Raw genomic sequence first — 27969 nt, 5'->3', positions numbered from 1 at the left:
GGTCATTTAAGTTTATATTCGAAGGCTCGAATTTTTACCTGAATTTACCTGATGCTCACAAATACTCTAGTGGCCTTAATGAGAACAGGAAGCTGGCGGCTTGTCAAATGTCCCCCTATTTTTCCTGGTGATTTTATCCAGCTGCTATTTGAAATAATATTTCATTGTGTCGGGGGACAGGCAGCATATACTTTATCTATTTATAAATTATATTTATAAATATACTGTACATACAGTGGATGTTAAGCTTTTATCGAGGTCCAGGCTACCCCCGGGCTCGAATTATTGACCCTCCTCAGGATGCAACCCCCACAAGCTAATTCCTGGGTACCTTTTACTGCTAGGTGAACAGTGGCATGAGGTGATAGGAAATGCGCTCAACCATTTCTGTGCTGCCCGGAATTAGAACATGGAAGTCTCGATTGCGAGTCGAGAACGAACCCGACTGTACTGTACTACCGGGACCTTATAAAATGCATTTATGTCTGCATTTATGGCCTCGAGAGGTAGGCGGTTCCAAGGGTTTATAATTTACAAAACCCTCTGGGTGAAAAAGCAAATAAATTGCGCTCAACTCCTTTAAGAAACAATTGTACAATGCACAAAGCAAATGAGTGGACCTTCGACAAGCCGCCGGCGTCCTAGTGGCCCTCAGGTATGTATAATAATATATAATAAAATGCTAATAATGTTTATTCAGGTATAAGTACATACATACAAAATTATTTACAAACAATGTTGGATTTCTAAATAGAGCTAGTATTATATATACTATGCCTAAAGCCACTAATACCAAAAGTTACAGCCCCGCTTCTGTGCCAAGTAAGTCCACAATGGGCTTACCATAGCCAGTGCTACTTGGAACTTTTTGTTCCAAGTAGCGATCTTAAACAACAGCCACTAATACGCACAGCGTTTCTGGCTAAAGTAGGTTAAGCTACAACCCTGTCATCAGTGGTATACTGTATTTATAATGTCATCCATTTTAAATATACCTTCTTGGTAATTACTTCAAAATGCACTATGTAATTAGCGATATTATGTACTTTCTATCCATGGTTAGGTTAGGTTACACTAGGTTCGGTGAGTTTAGCCCAGTGTTTCTAAACAGATGTTAATTTATTAAAAGTGATATATGAAATTCATAAACTAATTTAGTATACCCTATTATTATTATATTAAAGAAAACCTTGATTTGTTATAAAATAAAATACGTTTTCCAGAGAGACTATTTTAAAATTTTGTACCATAAACGACTATTGATACCATAATTACCAAATTAATAACATTGCATTACAGCAGATTGATGAAGAACCCTAGTCAAAATCCACCATTCACTGAAAGTTGCAGCTGTCAAAAAAGATAACCAAACCCTTGGAATAATCAAGCATACCTTTGACTTTAAAGGAAAAGAAGGTAGTGATTCAATTGTATAAATCACTGGTGCGCCCCAGTTTGGATTATTGTACTGTATCCAAGTATGGAGACCTCATCTTCAGAAGGACATAGTTGGCTCTGGATAAATTGCAACACGAGGTAAAAAATATCATCCCAAAGCTGTCAACTGTCGTATTGGGAACAGTCGAGGGCCACAGGGCTAACAACACTGCAAATAGAGCAGATCTCATTGAAACTTTTAAAATACTGAACAATTTACAAGATGTTGATCCAGACTTCTTCAAAAGGTCAGATGTAACACAAACAAGGAGCAACGGTTTCAAGCTCAACAATCCACAATGAAGAACTGAAAACAGATGCATTTTCATGCACAGGGTTATAAACCCATGGAACAGCCTACCTGCCGAAGCCATAAATGGCAAAACACTGAAGATTTTTAAAATCCAGCTTGAAAAAAATTTATCAGGACAAGTGGAGAAAATGTTTGACAACCTGCCAGCTTCCTGCCCTCTTCGAGGCCCACTAGAGAAATAGTGGCCCTCAGGCAAATTAATGTTTCTGTAGGCTTTACATATAAACACTGCCAAAAAAACCAAGCAACAGCAAACTTCACTTGAGCATGACCTTATACTATGCCAAACCAAACCCATATGAAAGGAAAAATTTTGTTACCCCTTTTTCCTGTTCTGTTCATATATAACTTTCCATCATTCTTAACCAAAAAAAAAAAACTGTATTACACTATTTGCTTTAATACTTATGTACATATGAGAATAATTCCTAATAAATATACCTACAATTTGTGTTAATAATAAGCCTTTTTAATGGAAATATAGTATGCATCAGTACTGATGAAAACAATGATAGGAGAAAATACTGCTATAACATTGTTTTAAAGGGCAATGAAAAAATCATTATAATAAACTTTATTATTTATTAACAATATTCAAATATCACAGATTACATGGATTAAATTTGAAATTACAAATATTTATTGTTAATCATAACCTAAGTAATAAAATATTACATGCATGTTTCTGCAAACTACTGTATAATCATCTTGGTCAAATAGTTACATAATATCAGTGTACTTACACAATATCACAATACTTTTACTTTGTAAAGTGGCAGTATCACATCTCCACAATTCTCATACATTGAATGAGAAAGACAATAATTAATTATTACTTAGAACCTGACCAAAAAAAAAAAAAAAAAAAAAGAATTCTGCCTGCTAAGAAATTGTGCCACAGGTATTTATATTTGGAGAGCAGATGCTAATATCCTCGAATGAATACAACCATCAAGTGTACTCTTGTTTACCTACTGTGTATTTACTATTTGAATCTGCAGAATCAAGTTATTAACTATTGGACCCCACCTTTCTAACCAATTTATTTTTCCTCTATTATATCTACTACTTATATTTCTCTTACACACATGCACACACACTTTCATCAATACAGGAAGAGGCCAAACCCCCCAAACATACCAGCGATACAAAGATGCAAGAAACAACTACACGGCAGTGAGAAGGAAGGAATTATCGGGGAAAAGTGCCAAGCCATTACGACTATATAGCACTTGGAAGGGGTCAGGATAAGGATTTGGGATGGGACGGGGGAAGGAATAGTGCCCAACCATTTGGACAGTAGAGATTGAACGTCGACCTGCATGAAATGAGACTATCCCTTGAAAAAGGGATAGTGGACAAATGTAAAACAAAACCAGGCCTCTTCCATAAATTCATAAACAACAATTTGCAGATAAAGGATAATATTCAGAGGTTGATGATGGGAAACAGATTCATGGAAAATGAAGAGGAAATTTGTGAAACATTAAAGATAAACTTCCAAAGTGCGTTTGTACAAAATGAAATCGTCAGGGAACCAGACACAATAAGAATTCCAGAGAACAACACAGAGCACATAGAGGTGTCTAAAGATGAAGTGGAAAAAATGTTAAAGGAGCTAAGTAAGAATAAAGCAGTTGGACCAGATGGAGTTTCACCATAGGTTCTGAGAGAATGTGCACCTAAACTCAGCATTCCACTTCAACTGATTTTTTGGGTATCCCTGTGTACAGGAGTCGTAGCAGATGTCTGGAAAAAGGTTAACATAGTTCCAATCTACAAAAGTGGCAGCAGGGATGACCTTTCATTTATAGACCTGTATCACTGACAAGTATAATAAGTCAAAATATTGAAAAAAATAATTAAACGTAAATAGGTAGAACACCTGGAGAAAAAAGATATAATATCACAGACAGACAGTATGGTTTTTGATCAGGAAGATCCTGTGTAACGAATTTACTCGGTTTCTATGATCGAGCCACAGAGATTTTACAGGAAAGAAATGGTTGAATTGACTGTACCTATCTGAACCTAAAACAAAGGCTTTCGACGGAGTTACACATAAGCGGTTGTTCTGGAAATTGGAACACATTGGAGGGGTTTTAACTTTGATTAACTCCCAGGATGTTAATGTGTTCATTAACATCCTGGGAGTTGGTTGGTGTTGGATTTCTAACATCGATGAAAAATCTTCTGATAGAAAAATGAGGGCAGTAATCAAAGGCAATGTATCAGACTGGAGAAATGTCACAAGTGGAGTACCATAGGGTTCAGTTCTTGCACCGGTAACTTGCAAATGAATGATCTGCCACATGGAATACAGAATTATATGAACATGTTTGCTGATGATGCTAAGATAATAGGGAAGATAAGAAACTTAGATGATTGCCATACTCTTCAAGAAGACCTGGATAAAATAAGTATATGGAGTACCACTTGACAAATGGAATTTAATGCAAATAAATGCCATGTTATGGAATGTGGAATAGAACATAGACCCCACACAACCTATAAATTATGCGAGAAATCTTTAAAGAATTCTGACAAAGAAAAGATCTAGGGGTGGTCCTAGACAGAAAACTATCACCCGAGGACCATATTAAGAACATTGTGTGAGGAGCCAATGCTACACTTTCTAACTTCAGAATTCCTTTTAAATACATGGATGGAAAAATACTAAAGAAGTTGTTCATGACTTTTGTTAGACCAAAGCTGGAATATGCAGCAGTTGTATGGTGCCCATATTTTAAGAAGCACATCAACCAACTGAAAAAGGTGCAAAGACATGCCACTAAGTGACTCCCAGAACTGAAGGACAAGAGCTACAAGGAGAGGTTAGAGGCATTAAATATGCAAAAACTAGAAGCTAGAAGAAAAAGAGGTGATATGATCACTACGTACCATATAATAACAGGAATCGATAAAATTGATAGGGGAGAATTTCTGAGACCTGGAACTTCAAGAACAAGAGGTCATAGATTTAAACTAACGAAACAAAGCTGCTGGAGAAATATAAGAAAATTCACTATTGTAAACAGTGTTAGACGGTTGGAACAAGTTAGGCGAGAAGGTGGTGGAGGCCAAAACCGTCAATAATTTCAAAGCGTTATATGACAAAAAGTGCTAGGAAGACGGGACACCACGAGCGTAGCTCTCATCCTGTAACTACACTTTGGTAATTACTAAAGGTAATTACACACAAAATTTGGGGTCTAATGGCCGAGTAGATAGCGCACGGGGGTCGTAATCCTAAGGGCCCAGGTTCGATTCCTGGCTGAGGCAGAAACCAATGGGCACAGTTTCTTTCACCTGGATGTCCCTGTTCACCTAGCAGTATATGAGTACCTGGGAGTTAAACAGTTGCTATGGGCTGCTTTCTGGGTATGTGTGTGTGTGTGTTAGAGAAATATATATGTAGTAAATATAATAGAGGAAATATTGATTCCTTAGAAAGGTGGGTCCAAAATCTAATAGCTTGATTCTGCAGACACAAATAGTAAATACCTGTAGTAAATACATCCCCAGGAAGCAGCCTGTAGCAGCTGGCTAACTCCCAGGTACCCATTTACAGGCGCATCCGGATGAAAGGAACTCTGTCAGGGGATCAAACCCAGGCCCTTAGGACTACGACCCCAGAGCACTGTCCACTCAGCCGCGAGGTCCCATGAATGTCATACAGCATGTGACTACCAGCAAGTACTGAAAAATACCACACTGGTCTTCATTTTAAAATGATAATCAAAGTTAATAGATACAGTATTAATCATTTTTCTGAATGATCTGTTTCACCATAATCATTTGAGATGCCAGGAGTGACACATGAGACCATAAATTTCAGGAAGTATAATTTCCAGAAGGAATTTGTCATAAAAATGTTAGAAAACAAACTTTAAAGCCTTTAACTATTTATAGTAATAAGCTCCACATCAACTCTTGTTGAGCAATGGCTTCATCTGTTTCAGAATAATCCAGAAAGTTGGCAGTCCACATGCCTACACCACGCATCCCAGTCATTATGGCCAGCATGTACTTGTAGAGGAGACTTTGTCCATCATCATATCGCATCTGACGTGCTTGACCATTCTTATCCTAGAAAATAGTAGTGAAATATCACCCTCACTTAATCCTTACACTGCTACAGCTTGGGCTGTAAATGGGGGTATAAGCTAGGGCTGGGCAAAAAAAAATTTGATGTGAAAAGTAACATTAAAACGTTAAACAAATCTCCAACTTATTGGCTTCAGTGTCATGAAAGTTTCATCCCAATATTTTCAGAAATGGATTTTAGACAATTTTTTAAAAAAACAAAGAATGTTTTGTTGATAATGTGAACAGCTCCTATTAACTGGAACTGAGGAATAATGCAGTAATAGAGATGCAAGCACCTGTCCAATGCACAAAGAAGAAGAATAGTAGTTATAAGTGTCCACAAAGTGAATATGCAGCTGGTGCCTTTATAGCATTGCTGAGTAATACATAATAACACCAATAATAATGAGTAAGTATGTTATTATGCTCTATTTTGTTATATATCATACAAATACATTGTCCAATTGTAATATCTGCTACTTTCACCAATGTCCACAAATTTTTTTTAGGGAGATTTTTTTTTATTTTTTTGTTTGTTTATTATCTGATTTTGTTGTAACCTCTACATCCTGGAGAGTGCATACCCGTCCGTAAGTATGTGAAGATAGATTAAATTGGTGAACAAATAAATCATAACTGGCAGAACTTGGGACTTTGATTTTTTTTTGTGATTTTTTCACAAATTTCTAATAATTTTATTCATCTCTTTAGGTTGTCTCAATGATTAGGGACTAGATTAGGACTTTTTCACTTGTATGAGGCATACATCTTTATCCCCCCAAATAATTATAATTATCCCTATTTTTTGGGGGGTGGGAGGGGTATTTTTTCTTGACTTCATTCCAACACATTTTGACCTACAACTTTCACAGATTCGAGTACGAATGCCAAACAACGTTTATTAAAACTTTGTCGACAACTACAACTTCAATTATCTCTAAAACTAGAGTTTCAACTTTGAGACAGCTTCAAAAAATCAAATTTCTGACTTTATTCTAACCATTTTTACATATAGTGTGCGCAGCTGTCTGTTCTACAATCCTATTAGAATGGATTTTTTATAAACCCTAAACATTTTGAGTTATAAATTTTGTTGTCTGAATTTGGTGCATATTTCAAATGCCACATGACAATTTTTTTTACAGTAAACTAAACTGAAAATCTATATTCTAAATCTATTAAAATGAAGATCATATACTATTCTGAGAGCATAATAACACTTAATGAACAATTGGCGATATTTAATATTTTTGCAGCTGATCTGAAAATCTGAAATTTTCAGTATTAAATTTTATAAATATTTTTTTATATTCTTGTTTTTCAAGTTACGTTGGTGATCATTTAGAAAAAGTTTGAGTGTTTGCCAAGTAGATTATGCACAAAAAATTGGAAAGCATGAGAGCAAGTTTGAGAAATTTAACTTATGGTGCCATCGAGTTCTGTCGTATATAAGGATTTATATACTGCACAGTATAAGAGTTAAGGATGGCAGTTCACAGAAAGAAGAATTGATAAATTTATACCATACGTAGATTTTTGTATATAAATCTTGATGTTATGTGGGAAGTACTAATATAGAGATAATGTTAAGCTGGTGTGTGGTGTTGCAAGACTGAGAGAAGAACTTGGAGGGATGAGAAAGTAATTGAGGAAAAAAACTATGGCTGTAAACTGATTGGGAATGAGAAAGTATTGGGAAATTTAAGCATACAGTATGTGAAGGGAACTATCAGGGGAAAACCCCAAGCCATTATGACTATATAGCACTGGGAAGGGATCAGGATAAGGATTTGCGATAGGACCGGGCAAAGGAATGATGCTCAACCACTTGGATGGTTGGGGATTGAACGCCAACCTGCATGAAGCGAGACCGTCGCTCTACCGTTCAGCCCAAGTAATTGAGCAATACAGTATGTAAAAATTTAAGTGAATGAAAGTGAATAAGCTGCTGACCAGTCTTCACAAAATGCTCTGTGCCTACCTTGATGTTATACCATGGGGTCAATGAGCTTTCTTCCCAATGATAAGTTGCATTGAATTCCTCAAGAGTTGCAACCATGTAGCTATATGGATACTGGGTTCCAGCTGCATCGCTGCAGTTAGCTCCTCGAGATGGGATTTCTTCAATGAAGCAAGTGTCATTCTGAAAAAAATTAATTGCTAATAACAAACACTGTATGTAAAACAATCATAAATTTATTTTTAATGAAATAAAGAAACCGAAAAGAAAAGACACAAAATTGTAGAACATAAAATATAATGTATAGTCTAATTACAGTCATTTTTTTTAAACTAGCATGCACAAAATTAAATTCCTACTGTTAAAATTCAATAGAAAAATGACAGAACCGAGACTGTGACATGCATGTTAGAAAACATCATAATGAATACCATGTCGTTATTGACTGACAAATGCAAAAAAATGAAAAATACTAAAATAAAAAGCTAATTTTTCACAATGGAGCATTAGATAAAAGTAAGTCTCTTACCTAGTCTAATGAAATGCAAGGATAGTTGTAACCATACCAAGGTACTTCTAAGACCATCTTCTCTGCAGGAATGTCAAGATTCAAGTAGTATGTCTGTGTGCCTTGGGCTGTCTTGTAGATGCCAGAGTTTGGTCTAAGACAATATAAATATTAAAATCAAATTTATAAAATACTAACATTAGTCTATACATGTAAGACACGCACTAGACAATGGTTACTGAGGCCATCATGAAACTCAAGACCAACAAACTGTTGATCCTAATAGTGCTAATAATCCTCAAAGCAGTTAAATACATTTTTTAGCGAGCTCTTATTACAAGTTGCAAAAAAATAAAAAGTAGGCCTATGTTTCTTCTGGGTAAGAATTTGAGTGAAATGGCTAAAGATGACCTGCTAAAATCAAGAATTGAATGTATGTACTGAAATGTCCTTTTCTGATGGGGCTCTCAGTAGCTTCCTAAGGTAAGTTCTGGCCCAACCATGTCTTGGGGGGAGATGCATTAGTCCTCCGAGACCCCCTCCCTCAACTTCCCTTCCTTGCCTACCAGTAGCTAGGACCAGCATCTGGTTCTCTCTCTCTCTCTCTCTCTTTTGAAAGGGCTTAGGAGGCACTTGACCTCTGTGGGAAGGAAATAGAGATGACTGGTCTCCAACCCAATCTCCTCCCACTTTATTGCTCTGAACACAAAGTTGATTGTACATATTAATATCAATGTAAATCTGACATAACTTGGTCTTCTCTCAGAATAGACTGTTTATGTTATATAAAAGCCGAGTGGTCTACATCAACTCATAACCGAGGGTTCTGGGTTCGATATCTGCTGTAGGACAGAGGCAGACAGGGGACAATGAACAAATCCACAAGGGCCGTGATGAGGGTTCGAACCTATGCACGGGATGTTCCCAGATGCACCTGAGTCAACTAAACCAGTTGGTGACATTTTCTCTTCCCTGATGCCTTTGTTCACTTAGTACTAAAATTGGATCCCAGAAGTTAGAAAATTTTTGTGAAGTGCATTCTGGGGAAAATCAATATATGGCCTAGGTGGACCTTAATAGGCTTAAGTACAATATATGCTTCCTGTCCCCAACAACAGGAAACCAAATCAAGATGAACAATTAATAATACATATCATACTCTCACCCTTAAAATTAAGGCTACTACACTGTATTTTGCAGTTAAGTAATATTTACACAAACATTCAGAACAGAATTATTTAAGATCAAGTTGATATACACAAATGAAACATTTACAAATGAACTGATATACAGTACTGTATAAACAAATTATTCCAATACTTTAGAAACTCATGGGAAAACTTCTTAGCAACATATTAAATTCAGGAACAACTGAGCTGCATTTCAGCTTAAAATTTCCTCCTGCCAACACTTTAACAAGTGTTGAAATTGAAAATTGAAAATTGAAATTGAAATAAGTTTATTGAGGTAAAATACACACAAAGGGATGAGGTAGCTCAAGCTATTCTCACCCCGTTCAGTACAACGTGTTAATATATACATATACACACATCACAAATAAACATATTACCAAACATTCTGAGAGGTAAAAATATACATTTCCTCCTTCACAAGTAGTATGGTATCAGACGTACACACAAATACTTTTATGACCTAGGTATACTGTATAGACAATTTGCAAGACACCTGCAGATAATTCAACAAAATATTACAATCTTGGTGCAAAATTCTTATATCTCTCAAGAATATCATCAACCTTTCCGTTGTGACACATCCAGGCTATTTGTTCAGGAACAGTCCTTATCTCAGTGTTTCTATATACACTAATCAACGGACAATCAAGAATATAATGGGCAAGGGTGTGAGACCTTAACATACCACATAGTTTACACTTCGTGTCATTACCATGAACATCTATCCCATATTCCCAGTAATATTTGTACCCAAGCCTGAGCCGCATGTACACAGAGTCACTCCAAGCATTTCTCCTTTTACCATAAGTGAAATGGGTGTTTTGACTCACATACATGTAGTGTTGCATGGTTTGACTACTCTCATACATTATCTCTCTCCTCTCCACTCCCGCCTGTGCCTGAATATTTCTGATTTTGCTTCTTATTTGTCTCATTGTGAATTCACATTCAATGTCAACTTGTGGTTTTGATGTGGCACGTTTGGCCAAGTCATCCGCCACCTCGTTGAGCACTATTCCAACATGAGATGGAATCCACATGAATTTCACACTATAACCTTTCAGCTGTATCTCAGTTATTCTTCTCTTACAGTCCTCCACTATAGACATGAAGACTGGGTTTCGACTGTTTAAGGACTCCAGTGCTCCTCGGCTATCGACAAATACAAAAACATTTTTGTCGTCATGACGTACTTCCTCCAAACACGCCAGAATGGCCTGCAGTTCAGCTTGTGTGGATGATATATAATTACTAAGCCGGAGTTCAATTATCCTGTCCACAGTCCCAAACTCCGTATAATCCCTTATTAGGACACCACACCCTGCCCTGCCATCCTCCGCCACCGACCCGTCGCAATATACATGTAAACTGTTGCCTCTTGGTAACCGAGATATCATGCTTCCATACAAACACCGTAATTGTCCCGGTTCATGATGAATCTTTTTCACCTTGAGGGGTACAATTTCGACGTCTATTTTCTGTACTTTCCAGGGAGCAGACATATTACACTTTCGAGAGGGTTTACAGCAGTCAAGTACGTCGTATTCCCTGAGGTCATGAGCTAATCCTCTCGTATAGCGTGTCTCCCTCAGTTTCCTGGAAGTGTGTACGTCACTCAAGCAGGTCTGAACGCTCTCAAACAGCTTATCCCCTCCTTTTCTCCGCATGAAACGAATAGATACTCTAGTGTTAATGTCACGGACTCTATCACACACACTCTGTAAATTTAATTCCATTCTCATTATTTCAATCATTGCATTTCTTTGACATCCAAGAATAATCCTCATAGCCTCGTTCTGTATCAGCTCTATTTTTTGAATTCTGCCTTGGCCTGTGTAAGACAATACGGGTGCTGCGTAGTCTATCAGGGATCGAACAGTGCTTATGTATAACATCCGCAAGATAGGTACCCCAACACCTTTACCAGAAAAAGCCAGTGCTTTTAGAGGATGCAGACGGGCTTTACATAAGGTGCTGATATGATTTATTTCAGCATTTTTACTCTCACATGTGTATCCAACATACATGCCCAGATACTTGTACTTCTGTACACGGCTCAGTTCCACACCATTTAGAGTAAGTGTTATATTTCTTCGTTTCCTATACTCGTATTTGGTTTTATCTGCATTTATAACTAAGCCTAACTTGTGACAGGTTGTACCAAGTATGTTAAGAGCATCTTGAATTTTGTTCCCAGAAGTGCCTTGTATAAGAATGTCATCAGCATATATGATCGTCGTGACCCCTGGAGGATACATCTCTGATGCTAATCTGTTCATTAATACATTGAATAAGGTGGGACTTAATACTCCCCCTTGTGGGGTACCTAACTGAAACCTCCGTTCCTCAGACATGTATCCCTGGTAATACACCTGACCTTTTCTGCCTTGTAGATAATCCCTTATCCAGTGTAGCAATCTCCCTGTTATTCCCAGATTGGCTAATTCGTATAAGATTACTTCCCCATTGGCTTTATCAAACGCTCCTTGTAGATCAACAAAAACTCTACAATTGTCATCCACATTAGACAAACACTTTAAGAGACAATCCGCAGTACTTTTGCCTTTGATAAAACCAAAGAGATTATTGGACATGTTATCACCTACAAGGTAGAGTAGCCTATTTAACAAAATCCTTTCCATCATTTTACAAAAGCAGGATATTAAGGAGACAGGTCTGTAGCCTCCGTTTGACTTAGGGATAGGAATGATGACAGCCTCTTTCCATTTTCTTGGTAACTTTCCCTCTCTATAACTCATATTAAACAAATCAAGTAAGGGATTAGGTTTCATACCGGCTAAATAATTAAGTACGTCATACGTTACTCCATCTTTTCCCGGAGCAGTGGAGCTGCCACTTTTTATAGCATCCAGTAGCTCATCGTGGGTTATCTCAGTGCATGCTATAGATCTTGTATTTAAGGCACATAAAGTTACTCCATTTCTAATATTTTCCCATGACTCAATGGTGACTCTCGTGTCTGCAGGTAAGGACTCCATACCAGCAGCACTTGCCCATTTATCTACTAACTCATTAGCAACTTTCCCTGGATCTGAGTGAGCAATGAATTTAGTCTTACAACCCCTGACTTTATTTACTGCTCTCCATATGTCTTTAAGGTTCTTAGTATTACCAATGGCCTGAGCAAAGTCTTGCCAGTATCTGTCCCGCGCCTCCTTCCTCACCTGACTGCATTCCCTAGCCACTTCCAACATTGTATTTTTCTCTTCATCCCTCATTCCATTTTTTAACCATGCTTTATGCGCACCCCGTAGCATTCTCTCCCATCCCTTGACTTGCTGATCATTGGAATATTTAAATTTCTTAGGTCCGTGCGTCTTGCTTCCCCTGCCCCCGTTATTTTCCCTCTGTACTAATTTCTCTATGTTCTCGACCATGTCCTCGTAAAAACTATCAACGCAGAGCGGCGTGTAATGTTGATACCAATCTCCCATATTTTGAATAAAATAATTTTTCATATCTTTCTTAATATTTAGCCTTTTCCTTTGAAAGTGGACTTGTTTTTTCCCCAGTGGTAATTCAACGTTCAAGGCAAAGTGGTCACTAAGTAGTTCCCGAACAACCCGAGCCTCCCCCATAATCCCCTGAGAGTTTAAAACGCAGGCATAGTCAAGCCGTCCTCCCCTGATGTGAGTTGGTTCACTGTTTCCCAATAGACAGGTATCTGGATGATCTTGTAGAAACTGTAACCACTTGACCCCATTAGTATTAATACTACCCACTGTCCCAAGGCTTGTGTGCCGAGCATTAAGGTCCCCAATGACCAGTGAAGGATTAGTATAAATGCAGTCAGGTAAATAGTTAGCGTCGAAGCAGTTCCTGGATACATACAAATTAACTACAATAAATTCCCCTTCCCTTAATGATAATTTAACACAGACACTCTCTATACCTTGCGTTTTTGATGGTGGTTCTACTAACTCTGCTGGTATGGAGTTCTTAACATAAATCGACGTGCCTCTGATGTTATTTGCAGCGAAGAGGTGAAACCCTTTATAACCATTTAATTTCAATAATCCTTCATTCCTATCCCCTGTCTCTTGGAGAGCTACAACATCAATATCATTTCCCATCACATAACAATGAACATCTGTAACCCTGTTTCTCAAACCATTAACATTCCATGACAACACTTTCAGTCTAGGGTGATCCATTATTAATCAATTCATTGCCTAAGTCATCCCCAATAAGTTCACTAAATGATAGCCATACCTTGTATAACATCTCCCACCTCCTCCCAAGTTCACCAGTAAAAGCGACATTGCGATTCTCAAGAGATTTTTTCAGCCCTGAGATGTCCATTATTGGCCCAAATGATTCCTTCATTTTATGTGTAATTATAGGGTTCTTCCTTTCACTACGACTACCATCATTCACACACACTTCACTTTCCTTCATTTCATCACTCAATATTTCATTTTTGTCCTCAACCACTATATCCTGACTATCCTCCACCGTTTTGTGATTTTCCTTGACCTCCTGAACGTTTAATTTAGCCTCGATGGACTCGATTCTCTGCCCCAGATTTTGGAGGAACTCGCCAACTTTTTTAAGTTCAGCCCACACTTCCTTGACCATATTATTATGACCCTCTCTCTGAGCCACAGTAGCCACTTCACTCACCGTTACACTGTCACTGCCGGAGTCCTGAGTGGTGGCGTGGCTGCTTGTTGCTGGAGCCAAGTGTTGACAATACCTTGTAAACATCCCTTGGGAAAACTCTTCCCACAAAGTGTGCTATTTTAAAATTAGCATCTACACAAACAGTTTACATGCTAGTGAAGGCGATTCAATAAGATAAGTAATTACACTTCGGAAAATGCATAAGTGTATTTATAGGATGAGAGTTACACCTGTGGTGTCCTGTCTTCCCAGTGCTCTGTCATATGACCCTTTGAAACTATCGATGGGTTTGGCATCCATGTGTACGATACATAATGATATAATGATACAATACCCTCTAATGTTTAGTTATGAATGGTTGGTTGATGTAGATGAGGTGTATTTAAACTGGTGTCAAAATATGATATACAGTATAAGTTTATAAATCCAATCAGCATCATATTTACCTAGCAGTACACGGGCCATCAAATATTTGACTTTGCTCATCATATGCCATGATGAAAATATGATCACTGTAGTTTGCAATTGATTTGTAGTCATAATATCTTCCATCAATCCCATTTGCAGACCATGCAACATCAAATGATACCTGCAATTCTGAGAACTTTAAAAATATAAAAATGTATGTACAGTATTCTGTGATAAATTGTTCCTGGAGAATTAATCTATTCAATAAAGCAAAATGCTCAGCTACCGATGAGCAAGTCTTAAAAATATAATCACTATAATTTTAAGACTAAAATATCCAAATCACCAGAAATGACAAAAGTGCTGAACCACCTAGAACATAGGAATCAAGGAAACTGTGTGAGGCCTTTTGGCCCACACGAGGCAGCTCCTATTTATATCCACCCAAACTCATTCTTGTATATGTCTAACCTACGCTTGAAACAATCAACGGATCCTACTTCTATTATGTTACGCAGTAGTTGGTTTCACATACTGTATAAAAAATTATCATTGAATGTAAGGAAATGCCTCTTTTTGATGATGATGGTGATGATAATAATAATAATAATAATACAGTAATAATAATAATTCAGTCCATAAAGATACCCACTGGGTTAGCCAGAAATTTTTTGTAAACATCCATTGGAACCAGTAGCAACCAGAACATTATTTCTAATTTGAAATTTGGAGGATCACATTCCATTCAAGTGGGAGTGCTATGTATAATAATTTCTCGGAGCTAAAGCTTGTCATCATCATTCACATTGCGTATTCCTCTCCCTAAGCAATACAGTACAGCTATATACCCAAATTCAATTACTAAGTTTAAGTGATGAAATAAGAGCTACCAACTTATGTAAATGGCTGATCTCAGATATATCTGGGATAAGCAATAAGCTCAGGAGTGAGAGCAACCTTAAATACAGCTCTCCTGTGACTGTTCAAGATAAATTATAAGATCATGACTAAATCTTTCCACTGACCTGTGACCCAGGTAAAGCTGTGTGAAACATTTCTGCTGTTTCTTGCACCAGATTAGTTAGTCCTTCTTGTTCAGGAGAGTCTGGATTAATAACATCTTCAAAGTCTATGTTAATTCCATCTAAGAAATTCAAAGTAGCATCACTAACTCGCAATTTTACCCAATTATGGCGTGCAGTAGCATTGGGAAGATCACTTGTAGGGATGTTACCTGTTTCATGTAAAAGTTGCATTAGACATGAAATAAATACAGTATGGACAATTTATTTATACAGTATATACATAAGAGATTTGATCTGATGGGAAGAATAAGCAGGTAGTAGTAGGTAGCCTTGGTTATCAACAGAAGTGCTCTGAGGAAATATATAAGGAAGTAGTCCTCTTCTACATACACTACATGATACATCTTTCCTGTCATCGTGGGTAAAAAAAAGAATAGAAAAGAAGAAAAGAAAAGCAGCCTTTCAAGGCAAAAATATGTGGTGTGAGAATCTAAGAAAATCTTTACCCAATCTAACAACTTTGACTCCATGTTTGTGTGCATGACAAAGAAGGTCCAGATCATAGAAGCCAGCAAGAGCAATAGTTGACAGTTTAGACCAGTTGAATTTTCCCAAACAGATGGATCACAGTCGAGCACAAAGGCATAAACCTAAATTTGAAAAAAATATGAATACGTATATGACTATTGATAGAGTTTGTGCTGCATTATACTGCTGCTTCCATAGATATGAGGTCTTTGCAGTGAAAAGTGCAGCAGCACCGATGCTAATAGGACTATGTATATCATACAGTACCCTTATATGACTTTGTACAGGTGTTTGGGAGTCAAGAGACAGAATTTATCTATCCTGGGTAACATGTTGTCAGATAGTTGTATACTCAAGCCAAGGGTAATTATGTCTCGGTGATATAGCAATTATGTGACTGCCAGAAGTAGCTCAATACTGTATAGCCAAACCACAAATAAAAAATATACTGCCAAGTACGTACTCTCAATTCAAACTAGGTAGCAGCAACCCTATAAGTTAAATCATACTCATCCCCAGCAACCTCACATACATCCTAACAGCACCCATGGCAAATGGGTACACTGGGACTAATTCTGAAGCTACGTGTTGACCTTTGATACCCTAGGGCACTATCTTGGCCAAGTGTTTAGTTGCAGTCACTTAAGAGTACACATATATACATACTGTACAAATAAATTGCTACTCTGAACTCTACCCGAGTGAACAGTAGAGTACAGATCTACTGGTAGATCCCAATGTTGGTGATCTACCAGTAGATCACTAGCAGTGGGATCTCGTATGAGACAGGTATGCCTGAACACACTGGTTACCTGTAAGGACCTAAGCCTGAATCAATCTAGACTACTAGATACTAACGTACAACAAGAGGCAGTGGTTTTCTTAGTAGTGGATTAGCAGTGCTGCACATCTTTTAAGAATCATTGCTCGCAATTTTGCTGCTACATTCTTGCCCAGTTTGCAGTCTATTTTTATCCGAGGAGGACGTTCAGTTAACGCTCTCCAATTCATGTTTAGCATTCCACCCCTCTCCTGACTAAAGTTAGGAGTGTCATCAGAACAGTGTGCCACTGTTGGCACACTGAGAACCTTACATAGGGAAAGGTTCAGGGTCTGGCCTCTCCAAACACCAATAATGTTCCCAGATCTAAGTACAGCGTGTTCCCTAATTACACCTGTTCATTTTCTTCTTTTTATGCTATACCTTCCCTAAAAGCTGTTTATCATTTACTAAATGTCTTGAACAACCTTTATGTTAGCATTCTTTTTGTTAGTATTGTCTACCTAATCAAACCTTTTACCAAACTAACTATATTATCTTAAATGAAGTGGAGGGAACTATCAGGAGAAGCGCCAAGCCATTACGACTATATAGCACTGGGAAGGGGTCGGGATAAGGATTTGGGATGGGACAGGAGAAAAGAATGGTGGCCAACTACTTGGACAGTCGGAGATTGAACGCCGACCTGCATAAAGTGAGACAGTCGCTCTACCATCCAGTTCAAGTGGTTGGGTATATTATCTTAAGTTATACCTGAAATGTACTGCATGTTGTTGGCATTATGCATTGTAATTGTCTTATTTATGCATCTTCCTCTGTTCATGTATCACATGTATGTACATGTGTAAAAAAATTAATGTATTATTATTATTATTACTACAAGTAGCTCAGATGGAACAGGAGACTTAGAGTTTGGTCCCTGAATCATCAGCTGTTAGAAGGAATGAGGTAGGAGTGCTTAGCTCACACTGTAGTAAGCCTGGTAAACATTTACTCTACTTTCCTTTCATGGGCACAAAAACTGACATTACAGTGGGAAAGCAACTTGTAGAAAGTTGGCTAAGCCTGGGACCGAAAAACTTTCTGAATATCTGTTATCCTAGCCCCATGATGCTAGTAGGTCCTTGTATAGCATTAGTGCAGCATGTTGTGTCCAAATGTCATGATTATGACCTGACACAGATAATCACTACTACAGTATATATCTATGGAAACAGCAGCATAACTTGCTCAAATATGAGCCTTTACTAGCTCAACAATATATTTGTTGCATGAAAATACATTTAGTTTATAAACAAAATACTATATACACTGTATTGATTTAAGTAGTAATCCAGAGTCCCTATTGCCTAGGCATATCTCACAATACAAATTATGAAGTACAGTATTTATAAATACATAAACTGACCATTTTTCATGATACAGTATATTGCACCTGTACTGTCAGTATTAATAATTTTTCTATGGTTGTACAATTGCTCAATCGAACCATAACTGCAAAACATTCAGGCACACTGACAGCTTCTCAATATTAACAGTTGTATCAATGTATGTTTACTGCAACCTTGAGGCGTTCAGTTGACCATATGGCTCTAAGCTTAGAAAACATTTGCTGAAATCACTAAAACTCAAGTTTCATTCTAAAAGATAATTAGATCAGAATAATTATGGATGCTGAATTAAAACATCTGTTTGGTAAACAGCATCACATTTAAATAAACAAATATGATGAAACAGTTGTTTACTAGTACTGTATTCAAGTCAGTTTAGAATCATGTCAAACCAGATTTTTAAAATCATGAATTTCATTTCATAAAAGTTCCTACAATGTTTATCTTGGGTAACAACTGCTTGAGGAAACAATTCTGCTGATTGAGGGCCCAAAGAGCCAAATATTCAACACAAATAACTTATCCAGTAATTGCAAGAACTTGGGCATTAGCTGTCTTTTGTAGACTACTTTTGTTATGGCAATATTTGTTATATTTTTGGGCAGGAGTTGAAAACTGGTGCACCTTTGTACAAGTCACAAAATTACTATACACGTACAGTATTGTAAAAAAACAAAACTAAGCTGTGATATGATGTTATACTTACTTCCTTTTCCTGAGATTTTCTTAAGAATTCTTGAACAAGTGGAGCCAAAGGATGTCTTTGAACAGCTTTCCCAAGTGGCATGCAGAGTAACTGATTACTACACAAACAGGGAAGACTAGTGTCTCTTTGACTTGTGTAGTGGAGAATAATTCTGATCAGTGTTTCCTGCAGTGAAGGAATGAAGTCTTCCACTGACACAGGAAAAGGTACCCAGTATCATTACACATATTTGATGTAAACTATCCATATTGTATCTTGTAATGAATTGTGTAGAGAATTATTGTACTAAAAGATATACAACACAAATATTTTTAGTTTTAATGAATCAGAATGACTTTTCTTCTTCTTGTTACATAGATTCTTGCTTAGTTTGTTCAATACATTATTTCAGCTCACAGAAATGTTCCTGAAAAAGATAAGAAAATGGATACAAGGTTAGCAGAATTATTTAAAACATTTATTCTTTCTTTTTTGCACTAATTTTACCATAGTACAGTATAGAATTTTTTTCATCTTAACCCAGTGCAAACTTCCATTAACAGAATGTGTTGGGTTAAAGAAAAACTAGGCAGCCTGAGGAACATGGAAGAACGAATAAGTGTTTTGGACGTCCACAAAGCTTTGTATCTCTTTACAATTACATGTACAGCCATGTGCAGATTTACCTATTTCTTAAGGTGCGCACACTCTTTGACAGTAAAAAAATTAAGAAAGTATGACAAACTCTTGAAAGTGCTAAACCTTTCCCCTGAAAAATGTTCAATAGGACCAAGCAATGCTCCCAGTTAGATTTGGTGATGTAGGGATCAGTAAGGTAATGCAGATAGATAGCACTGCATTTCTAACCCTGTGAAGTGCAACTACTAGTGAAGTAGTGGGAGAGATCCTACCAAAACACCGGATATTTCACAGAGATTCATGATCCCAAGTTCACTAAAGGAGCAAGTTAGGACTTTTTTGCAGGCTCATGACCATGATCAACTTATCCAAACAACTACAGTACAAGCAAACCTACTAGAACATTTCCTTAACAATGCTGGAGGCATCTCCTAGAAAAAATAAAGCATCTCACTGTGAAAACCCCTCATGCTAGTTATTTCCTATTAGCTGTCTATAATTCATCATTGGGCACCTGGCTAGAAATGACAAATAAATATTCTTGATCTGTATGGACTACCCTTTTGTCTAGTGTATGAAACTGAACATTTAAATGATGAATTTTTTTTTTATTCTCTGATTCAATATGTGGTTTTGACGAGTAGGATATCTGACCACTTCAGAGATGAAATGATTAGGTGGGGAGTGTATCCTAACAAAGGTATATAGTATATGTTATCTAATCTGCAAGCATCACAAACTCGCCTTTTGTTATCTATTTACACATTGTATCAATATCGATGCTTTATACACAGATTAGGACACATGACTTATTATTATTCATCTCTAAATATAACAAAGAAAAATGTCTGGCTTGTAACCATTACTATAAATAAAGGCTACAGATAACATGACGATACTCGACTGGTCACCAGTACTCAGCCACAAGCCTAAAAAATATATAAAATAGCACTTGCATTATTTGTTGGATAAAACAAATATTTGATATATTTTGTTCTGTTTTGGCTTTCAGGTGGATGTGCAGTTCTTAAACTGTGGGATAACATAAGGGTAGACACAAATACATGTTCAAAACACTAGAAACAATAGTTAAACCCAAATGGGTTGAACACGTAGAGTAATGACAATAATAGACAGACAGTATGGTTTTTCAAACAGGAAGATCCTGTGTAACAAATCTACATAGTTTTTATGATAGAGCCACAGAGATACTACAGAAAAGAGGTAGTTGGGTTGATTGACTATCTGGATCTAAAAAAGACTTAACAGTCCCACACAAGAGGCTGTTCTGGAAACTAGAACATGCTGGAGGGGGTGACAGGGAGACTTCTAATGTGGATGAAAAATTTTCTGACAGACAGATGAGGGCAGTAATCAGTGACATCTGACTGAAAGTGTTATTAGCGGAGTACAACAGGGTTCAATTCTTGCACCAGTAATGTTCATCGTCAACATAAAAGATTTACCAGAAGGAATACAAAATTATATGAACATGTTTGTGGATGATGCCAAGATACTAGGGAAGATACTAGGGAAGATACTAGGGAAGGAGACACAGATGATTGTAATGCCCTTCAAATCGATCTACATAAAATAAGTGCTTGGAGCGCGAAGTGGCGAATGGAATTCAATGTGAATAAATGCCATGTGAAATCAGAGAAAGCAGACCACACACAACTTAAAAATTATGTGGAAAGAAATTACAGAACTCTAATAAAGAACGAGATCTAGGGGTTGTTTTGGATAGCAAGCTGTTGCCAGAGGAACACATAAAGAACATTTGTGAGAGGAGCGTATGCGTAACTCTTCAACTTCAGACTTGCTTATAATTACAGTACTGTATATGGATGGGGAAATACTAAAGAAACTATTCATGACTTTTGTGAGACCCAAATTTGAATATGCAGCAGTTGTATGGTGCCCATATCTCAAGAACATAAAGAAACTAGAAAAGGTGCAATGGCATGCTACAAAATGGCTTTCGGAACTGAGAAACATGAGTTATGAGGAGAGATTAGAGGCGTTAAACATGCCAAAACTAGAAGATAAGCTAAGGAAACAAAAGTGTTGAAAAAATATTAGAAAGTTTTCTTTTGCAAACAAAGTGGTAGACAGTTGGAACAAGCTAAGTGAGAAGGTGGTGGAGGCCAAAATTGTCAGTACAGTAGTTTCAAAGCGTTATACGACAGAGTACTAGGAAGACGGGACACCACGAGCATAGTTCACATCCTGTAACTACACTTATTTAATTACACTTAGACAATTACATTGAAATGTGAGTCATGATTAAAACACTATACTGTATGGCCAAACATCGGTGCTATACAAAACGGTGCGTTGGTATTAGGCCACCAAAACAAAGTTTCACCAAATTGAAAACAAATGTAACTGTCACCAGAGCATGCCAGCACACCATGCTACTTTGTGTTGTTCATTAATATACTGTACAATTCTTAATGCTCACTGCGTCTTGAATAACATGCTGCTGTTTGCAGATTTAGGAATGCAGTGCAATTATATATGAAATCTTACCAAGCAGTGGCATCCTCAAGCTTAAAAAACAGTGGCATTCTCAAGCTTACAAAGCAGTAGCATCCTCAAGCTTACAAAGCAGTAGCATCCTCAAGCTTACAAAGCAGTAGCATCCTCAAGCTTATAAAGCAGTGGCATCCTCAAGCTTATAAAGCAGTAGCATCCTCAAACTTACAAAGCAGTGGCATCCTCAAGCTTACAAAGCAGTAGCATCCTCAAGCTTATAAAGCAGTAGCATCCTCAAGCTCACCACCTCAGTTCTAGGCATGATGGCATGCCTAGGCATACAAAATACATACGAGAGAGAGGGTGTCAGGGAGCCTCCAGGGCTTCGCCCAGAAAATGAAGCTTCATTACAGTGAACACTGAGTTTCTGGGGTAGCCTAGTCGGCTCCCTGAAGCTAACTACCAATAGATAAAAAAAAAAAGGGACTTACCTGGGAGGCAGCAGCACTACAGGGCTCAAGTCGAATAAGAGACCGATGGTCGCAACACACTTCACAAAGCCACACAAGGCCGGAAATGGCCCGGAACAATCACTAGATATCTGGCAGCCAGGACTCTTTTTCGTCCTCCAAAACCCCCACGCCCAAATGTCAACCCAAGACATGTTCCCAAAATACGGCGACGGTCTCGTACTTCCGTACTTAATGGGCATGATGGTAGACTGCAGGCTAGCCGGACTTAATGACACTGCGGACAACTTAAGACACGAACCCGGGAACAGGAAAGCTGAAACCACCCAAAGAGCGTTCACCATCACCGAACCAGTGGCCCTCAGGTAGTGCCACGTAAAACCACCACCGGACCCGACACGGGATGAACCCCCGCTGAACTAACCAAGCGTTTACCACCATCGGACCCTTTCGGAAGCCTGCAGTCTCATTCTTCGCCAAAAAAGAAGGCTGCAATTGAACAAAACGACCGACCGGACCAAAAGAATAGAACCCCTGGCACCAGAGGAGAGTATGAAGCTCCCTAACCTGAGCCCCAAAGGCCAAAAAAATAAGGCCTTCCGAAAATAATCACCAACCGAAGGGGCCACCACAAAACGAGAAGAAAGAAAAAGAACCCTGTCCAAAGACTAGGTAGGCTTAGGCGGCGCATGATTAGGCCGGAGGTGAAAAATCGCATGTGAAATCTTGTGGAAAAGGGCAGAAATAACCAGAAAAAGCCATGAGACAAAGGACAAAACAATTTGGTCCGAAATAGACGAAAACCCTCGGAGAGAGAAAATGACGGAAAGACCGCCAAGAGACTTCAAACTGTTGCCAAAAAGAAGACCGCAGGTGGGACACCATCAAAGAAGCCACATAATCCCAACACAACCGCATCAGAAAGACCAGACGCGAAGAGCAGAGCAGTAATGCGAACCAGCATGGTGCCTCACTGGCCCGAACTGTTGGTAGAGGCGGAGCCGCGGAAACAAGCGAGGGTTCGGACATCGAGCAAGCAGCACCTGAAACCAAGGCTGGGTCGGAGACCATGGAGCCAGGAGAAGAACTCTCCCGTGATAGGATTCTAAGCGAGCCAGGACTTGGAGCAACAGCTGGACCGGGGGAAAGAGGTACAGGAATCCCCACCTCGACCAGTCCTGCTGAAAAGCATCCACCGCGACAGCCTCGCAGTCGGGGAATGGAGCCACATACAATGGGAGACGCCGAGACCACGCCGACGCGAAGAGGTCCACCTCCGGCTGCCCATACGTCTGGCAAAGCCAATGGAAGGATGCGTCATCAACCGTCCACTCCGTGGGAAGAGGAATGAAGCGGGACAGGCCATCTGCTATAACGTTGGACACGCCCCGAACGTGAACAGCACGGAGAGCTAAACCCCGAGAACTCAGCAAAAGAGCTACCCGAAGCGACCAGCCCCAAAGAGCCATGGACCGAAGAGACCCCCCACGGTTGAGACAATTAACCACAGGAGAGCAGTCCGAATGGAGCTGGATCAAAGAGCCCCGAGGAAGCTGAATCCGGCGCAGTGCCTGCCACACCGCCGCAAACTCCCGCACCATGCTGTGAGCCTGACGGAAGGAACGTCCCCAGCGCCCCTGACCGGTCTGGTGAGCACTAGTCACAAAGCCCCAACCAAGAGATGAGGCATCCGTGAACACATCGAGCGATGGAAGGGGAAGGCGCCATGGCACCGAGCCCCGAAAAACTCTAAGAGGAAGCCGGTGACGTAGCAACCGACACAAGGACCCTGGGGTGCGAACCCAACGGTTGCGAGTGCGGCGAAAGATGCGGCTCCGAAGATACCAGTTCAGCCTCTGAAGCCAAAACCTGCCCAATGGAAAAACCACAAGAGCAAAACTCAGGCTCCCACACAACTGCTCGAGCAACCGCCGAGTGACCCGAGTCCCCCTTAAAAACAGATGACGGCTGGACTGCAGCCGAAGCAGAGCCACAGGAGGGAGAGAGATGGATGTGGTCTGAGAATCCCATATGAGGCCCCGCCAAGTCCTAACCTGGGAGGGAACCAACTGGGACTTCTGCCAATTCACCAGAAACCCAAACCCGGCAAGCTGGGAAAGAACCAGATCCCTGACTAGCAGACAAGCAGACCGGGTCGGAGCCCACACCAACCAGTCGTCGAGGTAGGCCAACACCCGGACACCTAACAGACGCAGACGAGCCACTACGACCTGTGCGAGACGTGTAAAAACGCGAGGTGCAAGATGCAAGCCGAAAGGCAGACAACGAAAGCGGTAAGCCTGTCGCCCCACCTTGAACCCCAACCAATCCCTGAACCCTGGATGAACAGGAACATGCCAATAAGCATCCCGGATGTTCAGGGAAACCATCCAAGTGCCCGACTCGAGAGCGAGCCGGACCTGGGACAGCGTGGTCGTACGAAAAGAAGGACAAGGAATCAACCGGTTCAGACGAGACAAGTCCAGAATGTACCGGAGATCTGCACAGTCCCGTTTCGGAACTGGGAACAAGCGGGAAACCCACTTGAGAGACGAAGTCGTTTCAACCACGCCCAAGCGAAGCCACTCTAATATGACCTGATCGAGGGATGGGGAAGAAGGCTGCCCCCTCAGGCCCGAGCCCCCCATGGGAGGACGGTCCACCCAATGCCAGCAAAGGCCGGAAGAAACGACCCGATATGCCCACGAATCGTGGGACCACTTGCAGGCAAAACGAGCCAGCCTCCCCCCCAACGCCCCGTCAATGGGGCAACCCGCGAGAAGCCTTCGTCGCATAGAGCGAACACTGCGCCGACCAGATGACGAAGGCTTCGGGGAGCCCACTGACGCAACCTCTGGCACCAAAGGTGTATTTTGACCAACCGAGGCCCGCACCCTGGCACGATCAAACTGAGATGACTGAGAACGCCCCCCCCGTACCACCAACAAGTCCAAAATAGGACGGCAACTAGTCGAAGCCGCTGACAGAAACTGAGCGACAATGTCCTCTGGGAACAACAGAGAACAGAACGGCGAAGAAAACTGTAGAGCAAGGGCCCAAACCGAATCTAAAGACAGAGCCAACACGGCCTTCCGACAAGCCAGGCGAGAGGAGAAGAACATTGAAACTGCCTCCTGGAGGATCGGTGCAAACAGCTTAAGCAAGGCAGACGACGCCTGAGCAGCTGAGACCAGAACAACATCCGAAGACCCCTCACTCAATGCCCCTACATCCTCCGAAAACCAATCCGAATAGAGCTCCAGAAGACCGAAAAGACGCAAGACTGAAGCCAAATGACTGCGAGTCCGGAAGTCCTCAGCCACCAAAACAGCCGAAAGAGTGGGAACTTGCGCATGCAATTGCACCAAACCCACATCACGAGGAAGCATAGGCGCGAAGAGGCACTCATTGAGGAACTTGAGCGAGCCCCCTAAGAACACCTGCACCTCAGAAGAAACCTCCCGCGAATCAAGCTTGCGAGTACGACAAAAGCCACGCCAAGCTTTGAGAGAGAATAGGGGGCAGTCTGCCAGCAAGGATGACTCTGGAACCTGATAACGCACCCAATACGGGGAAGAAGAACCAAACTCAAAAGAAGCCGGATCCATTACAGAGGCATAAACCGGGTCTTGCAGGAGGTACGCACTAAGGGCCTCCCGAACCTCCCCAGGGGAAATCCGACAAGGAGGAAACCTCCGGAAAGATGAATCCAAGGAACCAAAAGGCACCCGGAAACGAACCCGGGGTGAAGCCGCCTCTAACTCGAATTCGTACAATGAAGGAGGATATGAAAAACCCTTCCCCTGCAGCAACAATCCCTCCCTAGAAGGCACAAGGGCCCAAGCAGGGTCAAAAGGAGCCCAAGCACTCCAAGCAGACTCCCCCCGACCCCTGGGAACCCCCAACACAGGGGCAGAGCTCTCTTCCATGCCCATCACCCCTGAAGAAAAGCCAGATTCCAAGGGATAGATTTCTGATAAGGAAGGTGGCTGGGATAAACCGGAAGCCTCGGCAGGAAGAATGGGCTCAACTACCTCAGCGCCCAAATTGGAAGAGGCAGCCCCGGAAGCCTCGGCAGGAAGAATGGGCTCAACTACCTCAGAGCCTAAATTGGAAGAGGCAGCCCCCGAAGCCACCAGAGCCTCAACCCAATCTAAACCCTGCCCCGATTTCGAAACCCTCAGACGCTTGGGAGGTGAAAGCAGGGGAAAAGGAGCAGGGCGAACCACACCCACCTGGGAAGGAAATGGGGGCACGGATGGGACCAAGGTCGAAGCGACCAACGCCCCCAAATCCCGGTCCCTAAACCCCAAACGGGGCAGCTCCGAGGCCTCCAACCGGGTAACCAGCCTGGCATGTTGCAAGAAAGAGAAGCGAGCTTGCAATGCCACCGCAGCCAGAATCCTATCATTTGCAGACGAGGAATGAGTAAACTGAAGCACAAGTGGGGAACAGGTTTCGCAAGACTCCGGGTCGTAGCTATCACCAACCCAACAGGTTGCATGGCGGAGGCAGAAAGGGTGATTGTCTCCCTGAGGCAGGGGCGACGAACAACCTTCAAATTCGCACAAGGTGAGAGTGGGCTCGGGCAGATCCATGTTACCAACCTAGCTCACGGGGGTTTTCCAGGGTCCGCAGGGTATATCAGCCTTACGGGATGCCTAGGCACTGGTGCCAGCCGAGCCGGTAGACCCCCTGCTTGGAAGCAAGCAAACTATCAGTAGCAGAGGTGAAACCTCGGGAGCAACAGATTAGGAAAGCCACCATAACCAAGGCGAGCCTAATAAGCAGCTAAGCAGACCTCCTCCGTCCACACTGGGAAAACGCCGTTAAATAAAAAAAAAAGAACAAGCCCCGAAACCACACAAAAAGCAAACTAGCAGCAGGAGAGAAACGTCGTCCGTCGCACAGGTAGTAAGCAGACTATGCCAGCCTCAGTGTGCCCTTCTCCTTCAGCCAAGAACACTCCCCTGACCCGGGGCACGAAAGCCCCAGACCCCCGACTCACCCCAAGGGCGAAGACAATATCAAGAGACGAAGCCCTCAAACGGAGAGTGAGTCCCGAACGTCCAGGGAAGACAACCCTGACACTCAAGGGTGGACTTACGGAACCTAGGGAAAGATGCCCTAGGCGCATGTAGCTCCAAGTACAAGAACACCACAGCACAGCACACAGCTGGCACAGCTACACAAGGCAAAATCCTAAACAGAAACTTGAGGCAAAAGACTAAGAGACTTGAGTCACTAAGAGACCACCAGCAACTCAACAGGATTTGAATAGATACTAAGACACTTGCTACAATAACAGGACGGATCACATATTTTTACCATTTCGGACACAAAATGTGCATATTTCTTATATATATAATTGCTCAATATTAAAACCACAATATAATGTTATTAACAGTTAAAATCTACTT

General features: G+C 40.6%; 2 protein-coding genes and 1 long non-coding RNA gene across 8 annotated transcripts; 1 reads left to right on the top strand and 2 right to left on the bottom strand.

Annotated features, from left to right (window-relative positions):
• The first annotated feature begins 34 nt into the window (after positions 1–34).
• LOC138370604 (uncharacterized) lies at positions 35–2654 on the top strand. Its single transcript, XR_011230167.1, has 2 exons — positions 35–655; positions 1300–2654. It is a non-coding gene; the product is annotated as an uncharacterized lncRNA (long non-coding RNA).
• On the bottom strand, positions 2313–27969 carry LOC138370602 (uncharacterized). 6 transcript variants are annotated; one of them, XM_069335093.1, is made up of 8 exons: positions 22571–27969; positions 18984–19389; positions 16084–16227; positions 15578–15786; positions 14591–14748; positions 8329–8461; positions 7821–7982; positions 2313–5839 (listed from the first exon to the last, which is right to left on the bottom strand). In XM_069335093.1, the coding sequence occupies exon 1, from the start codon at positions 27145–27147 to the stop codon at positions 23467–23469; it is 3681 nt and encodes a 1226-aa protein (XP_069191194.1). In that variant the 5' UTR covers positions 27148–27969; the 3' UTR covers positions 2313–5839; positions 7821–7982; positions 8329–8461; positions 14591–14748; positions 15578–15786; positions 16084–16227; positions 18984–19389; positions 22571–23466. The 6 variants fall into 6 exon arrangements, with proteins under 6 accessions (XP_069191194.1, XP_069191195.1, XP_069191193.1 ...); XM_069335094.1 differs by having other exon boundaries at positions 14591–14741; XM_069335092.1 differs by having other exon boundaries at positions 14591–14733.
• Positions 5657–17116, bottom strand: LOC138370501 (di-N-acetylchitobiase-like). Its single transcript, XM_069334877.1, has 6 exons — positions 17014–17116; positions 15578–15786; positions 14591–14733; positions 8374–8461; positions 7821–7982; positions 5657–5839 (listed from the first exon to the last, which is right to left on the bottom strand). Exons 1-6 carry the CDS (start codon positions 17114–17116, stop codon positions 5657–5659), a joined length of 888 nt encoding a protein of 295 aa, XP_069190978.1.

The sequence above is a fragment of the Procambarus clarkii genome, chromosome 32 (assembly GCF_040958095.1).
Source record: "Procambarus clarkii isolate CNS0578487 chromosome 32, FALCON_Pclarkii_2.0, whole genome shotgun sequence".
Lineage (NCBI taxonomy): Eukaryota > Metazoa > Arthropoda > Malacostraca > Decapoda > Cambaridae > Procambarus > Procambarus clarkii.
The sequence above is the reverse complement of the archived record's forward strand: the minus strand, read 5'-3'. Positions and strand labels throughout refer to the sequence as shown.

Bases quoted from the DNA above. Each gene is read 5' to 3' on its own strand.
- LOC138370501 (XM_069334877.1), bottom strand. From the start codon at position 17,116: ATGAATTGGAGAGCGTTAACTGAACGTCCTCCTCGGATAAAAATAGAC. The intron at 15,787-17,013 runs GTGCAGCACTGC...TACATGAAACAG, and splicing joins AGCAATGATTCTTAAAAGAT to GTAACATCCCTACAAGTGAT. The intron at 14,734-15,577 runs GTCAGTGGAAAG...TCAGAATTGCAG, and splicing joins CAGCTTTACCTGGGTCACAG to GTATCATTTGATGTTGCATG.
- LOC138370602 (XM_069335093.1), bottom strand. From the start codon at position 27,147: ATGGATCTGCCCGAGCCCACTCTCACCTTGTGCGAATTTGAAGGTTGT.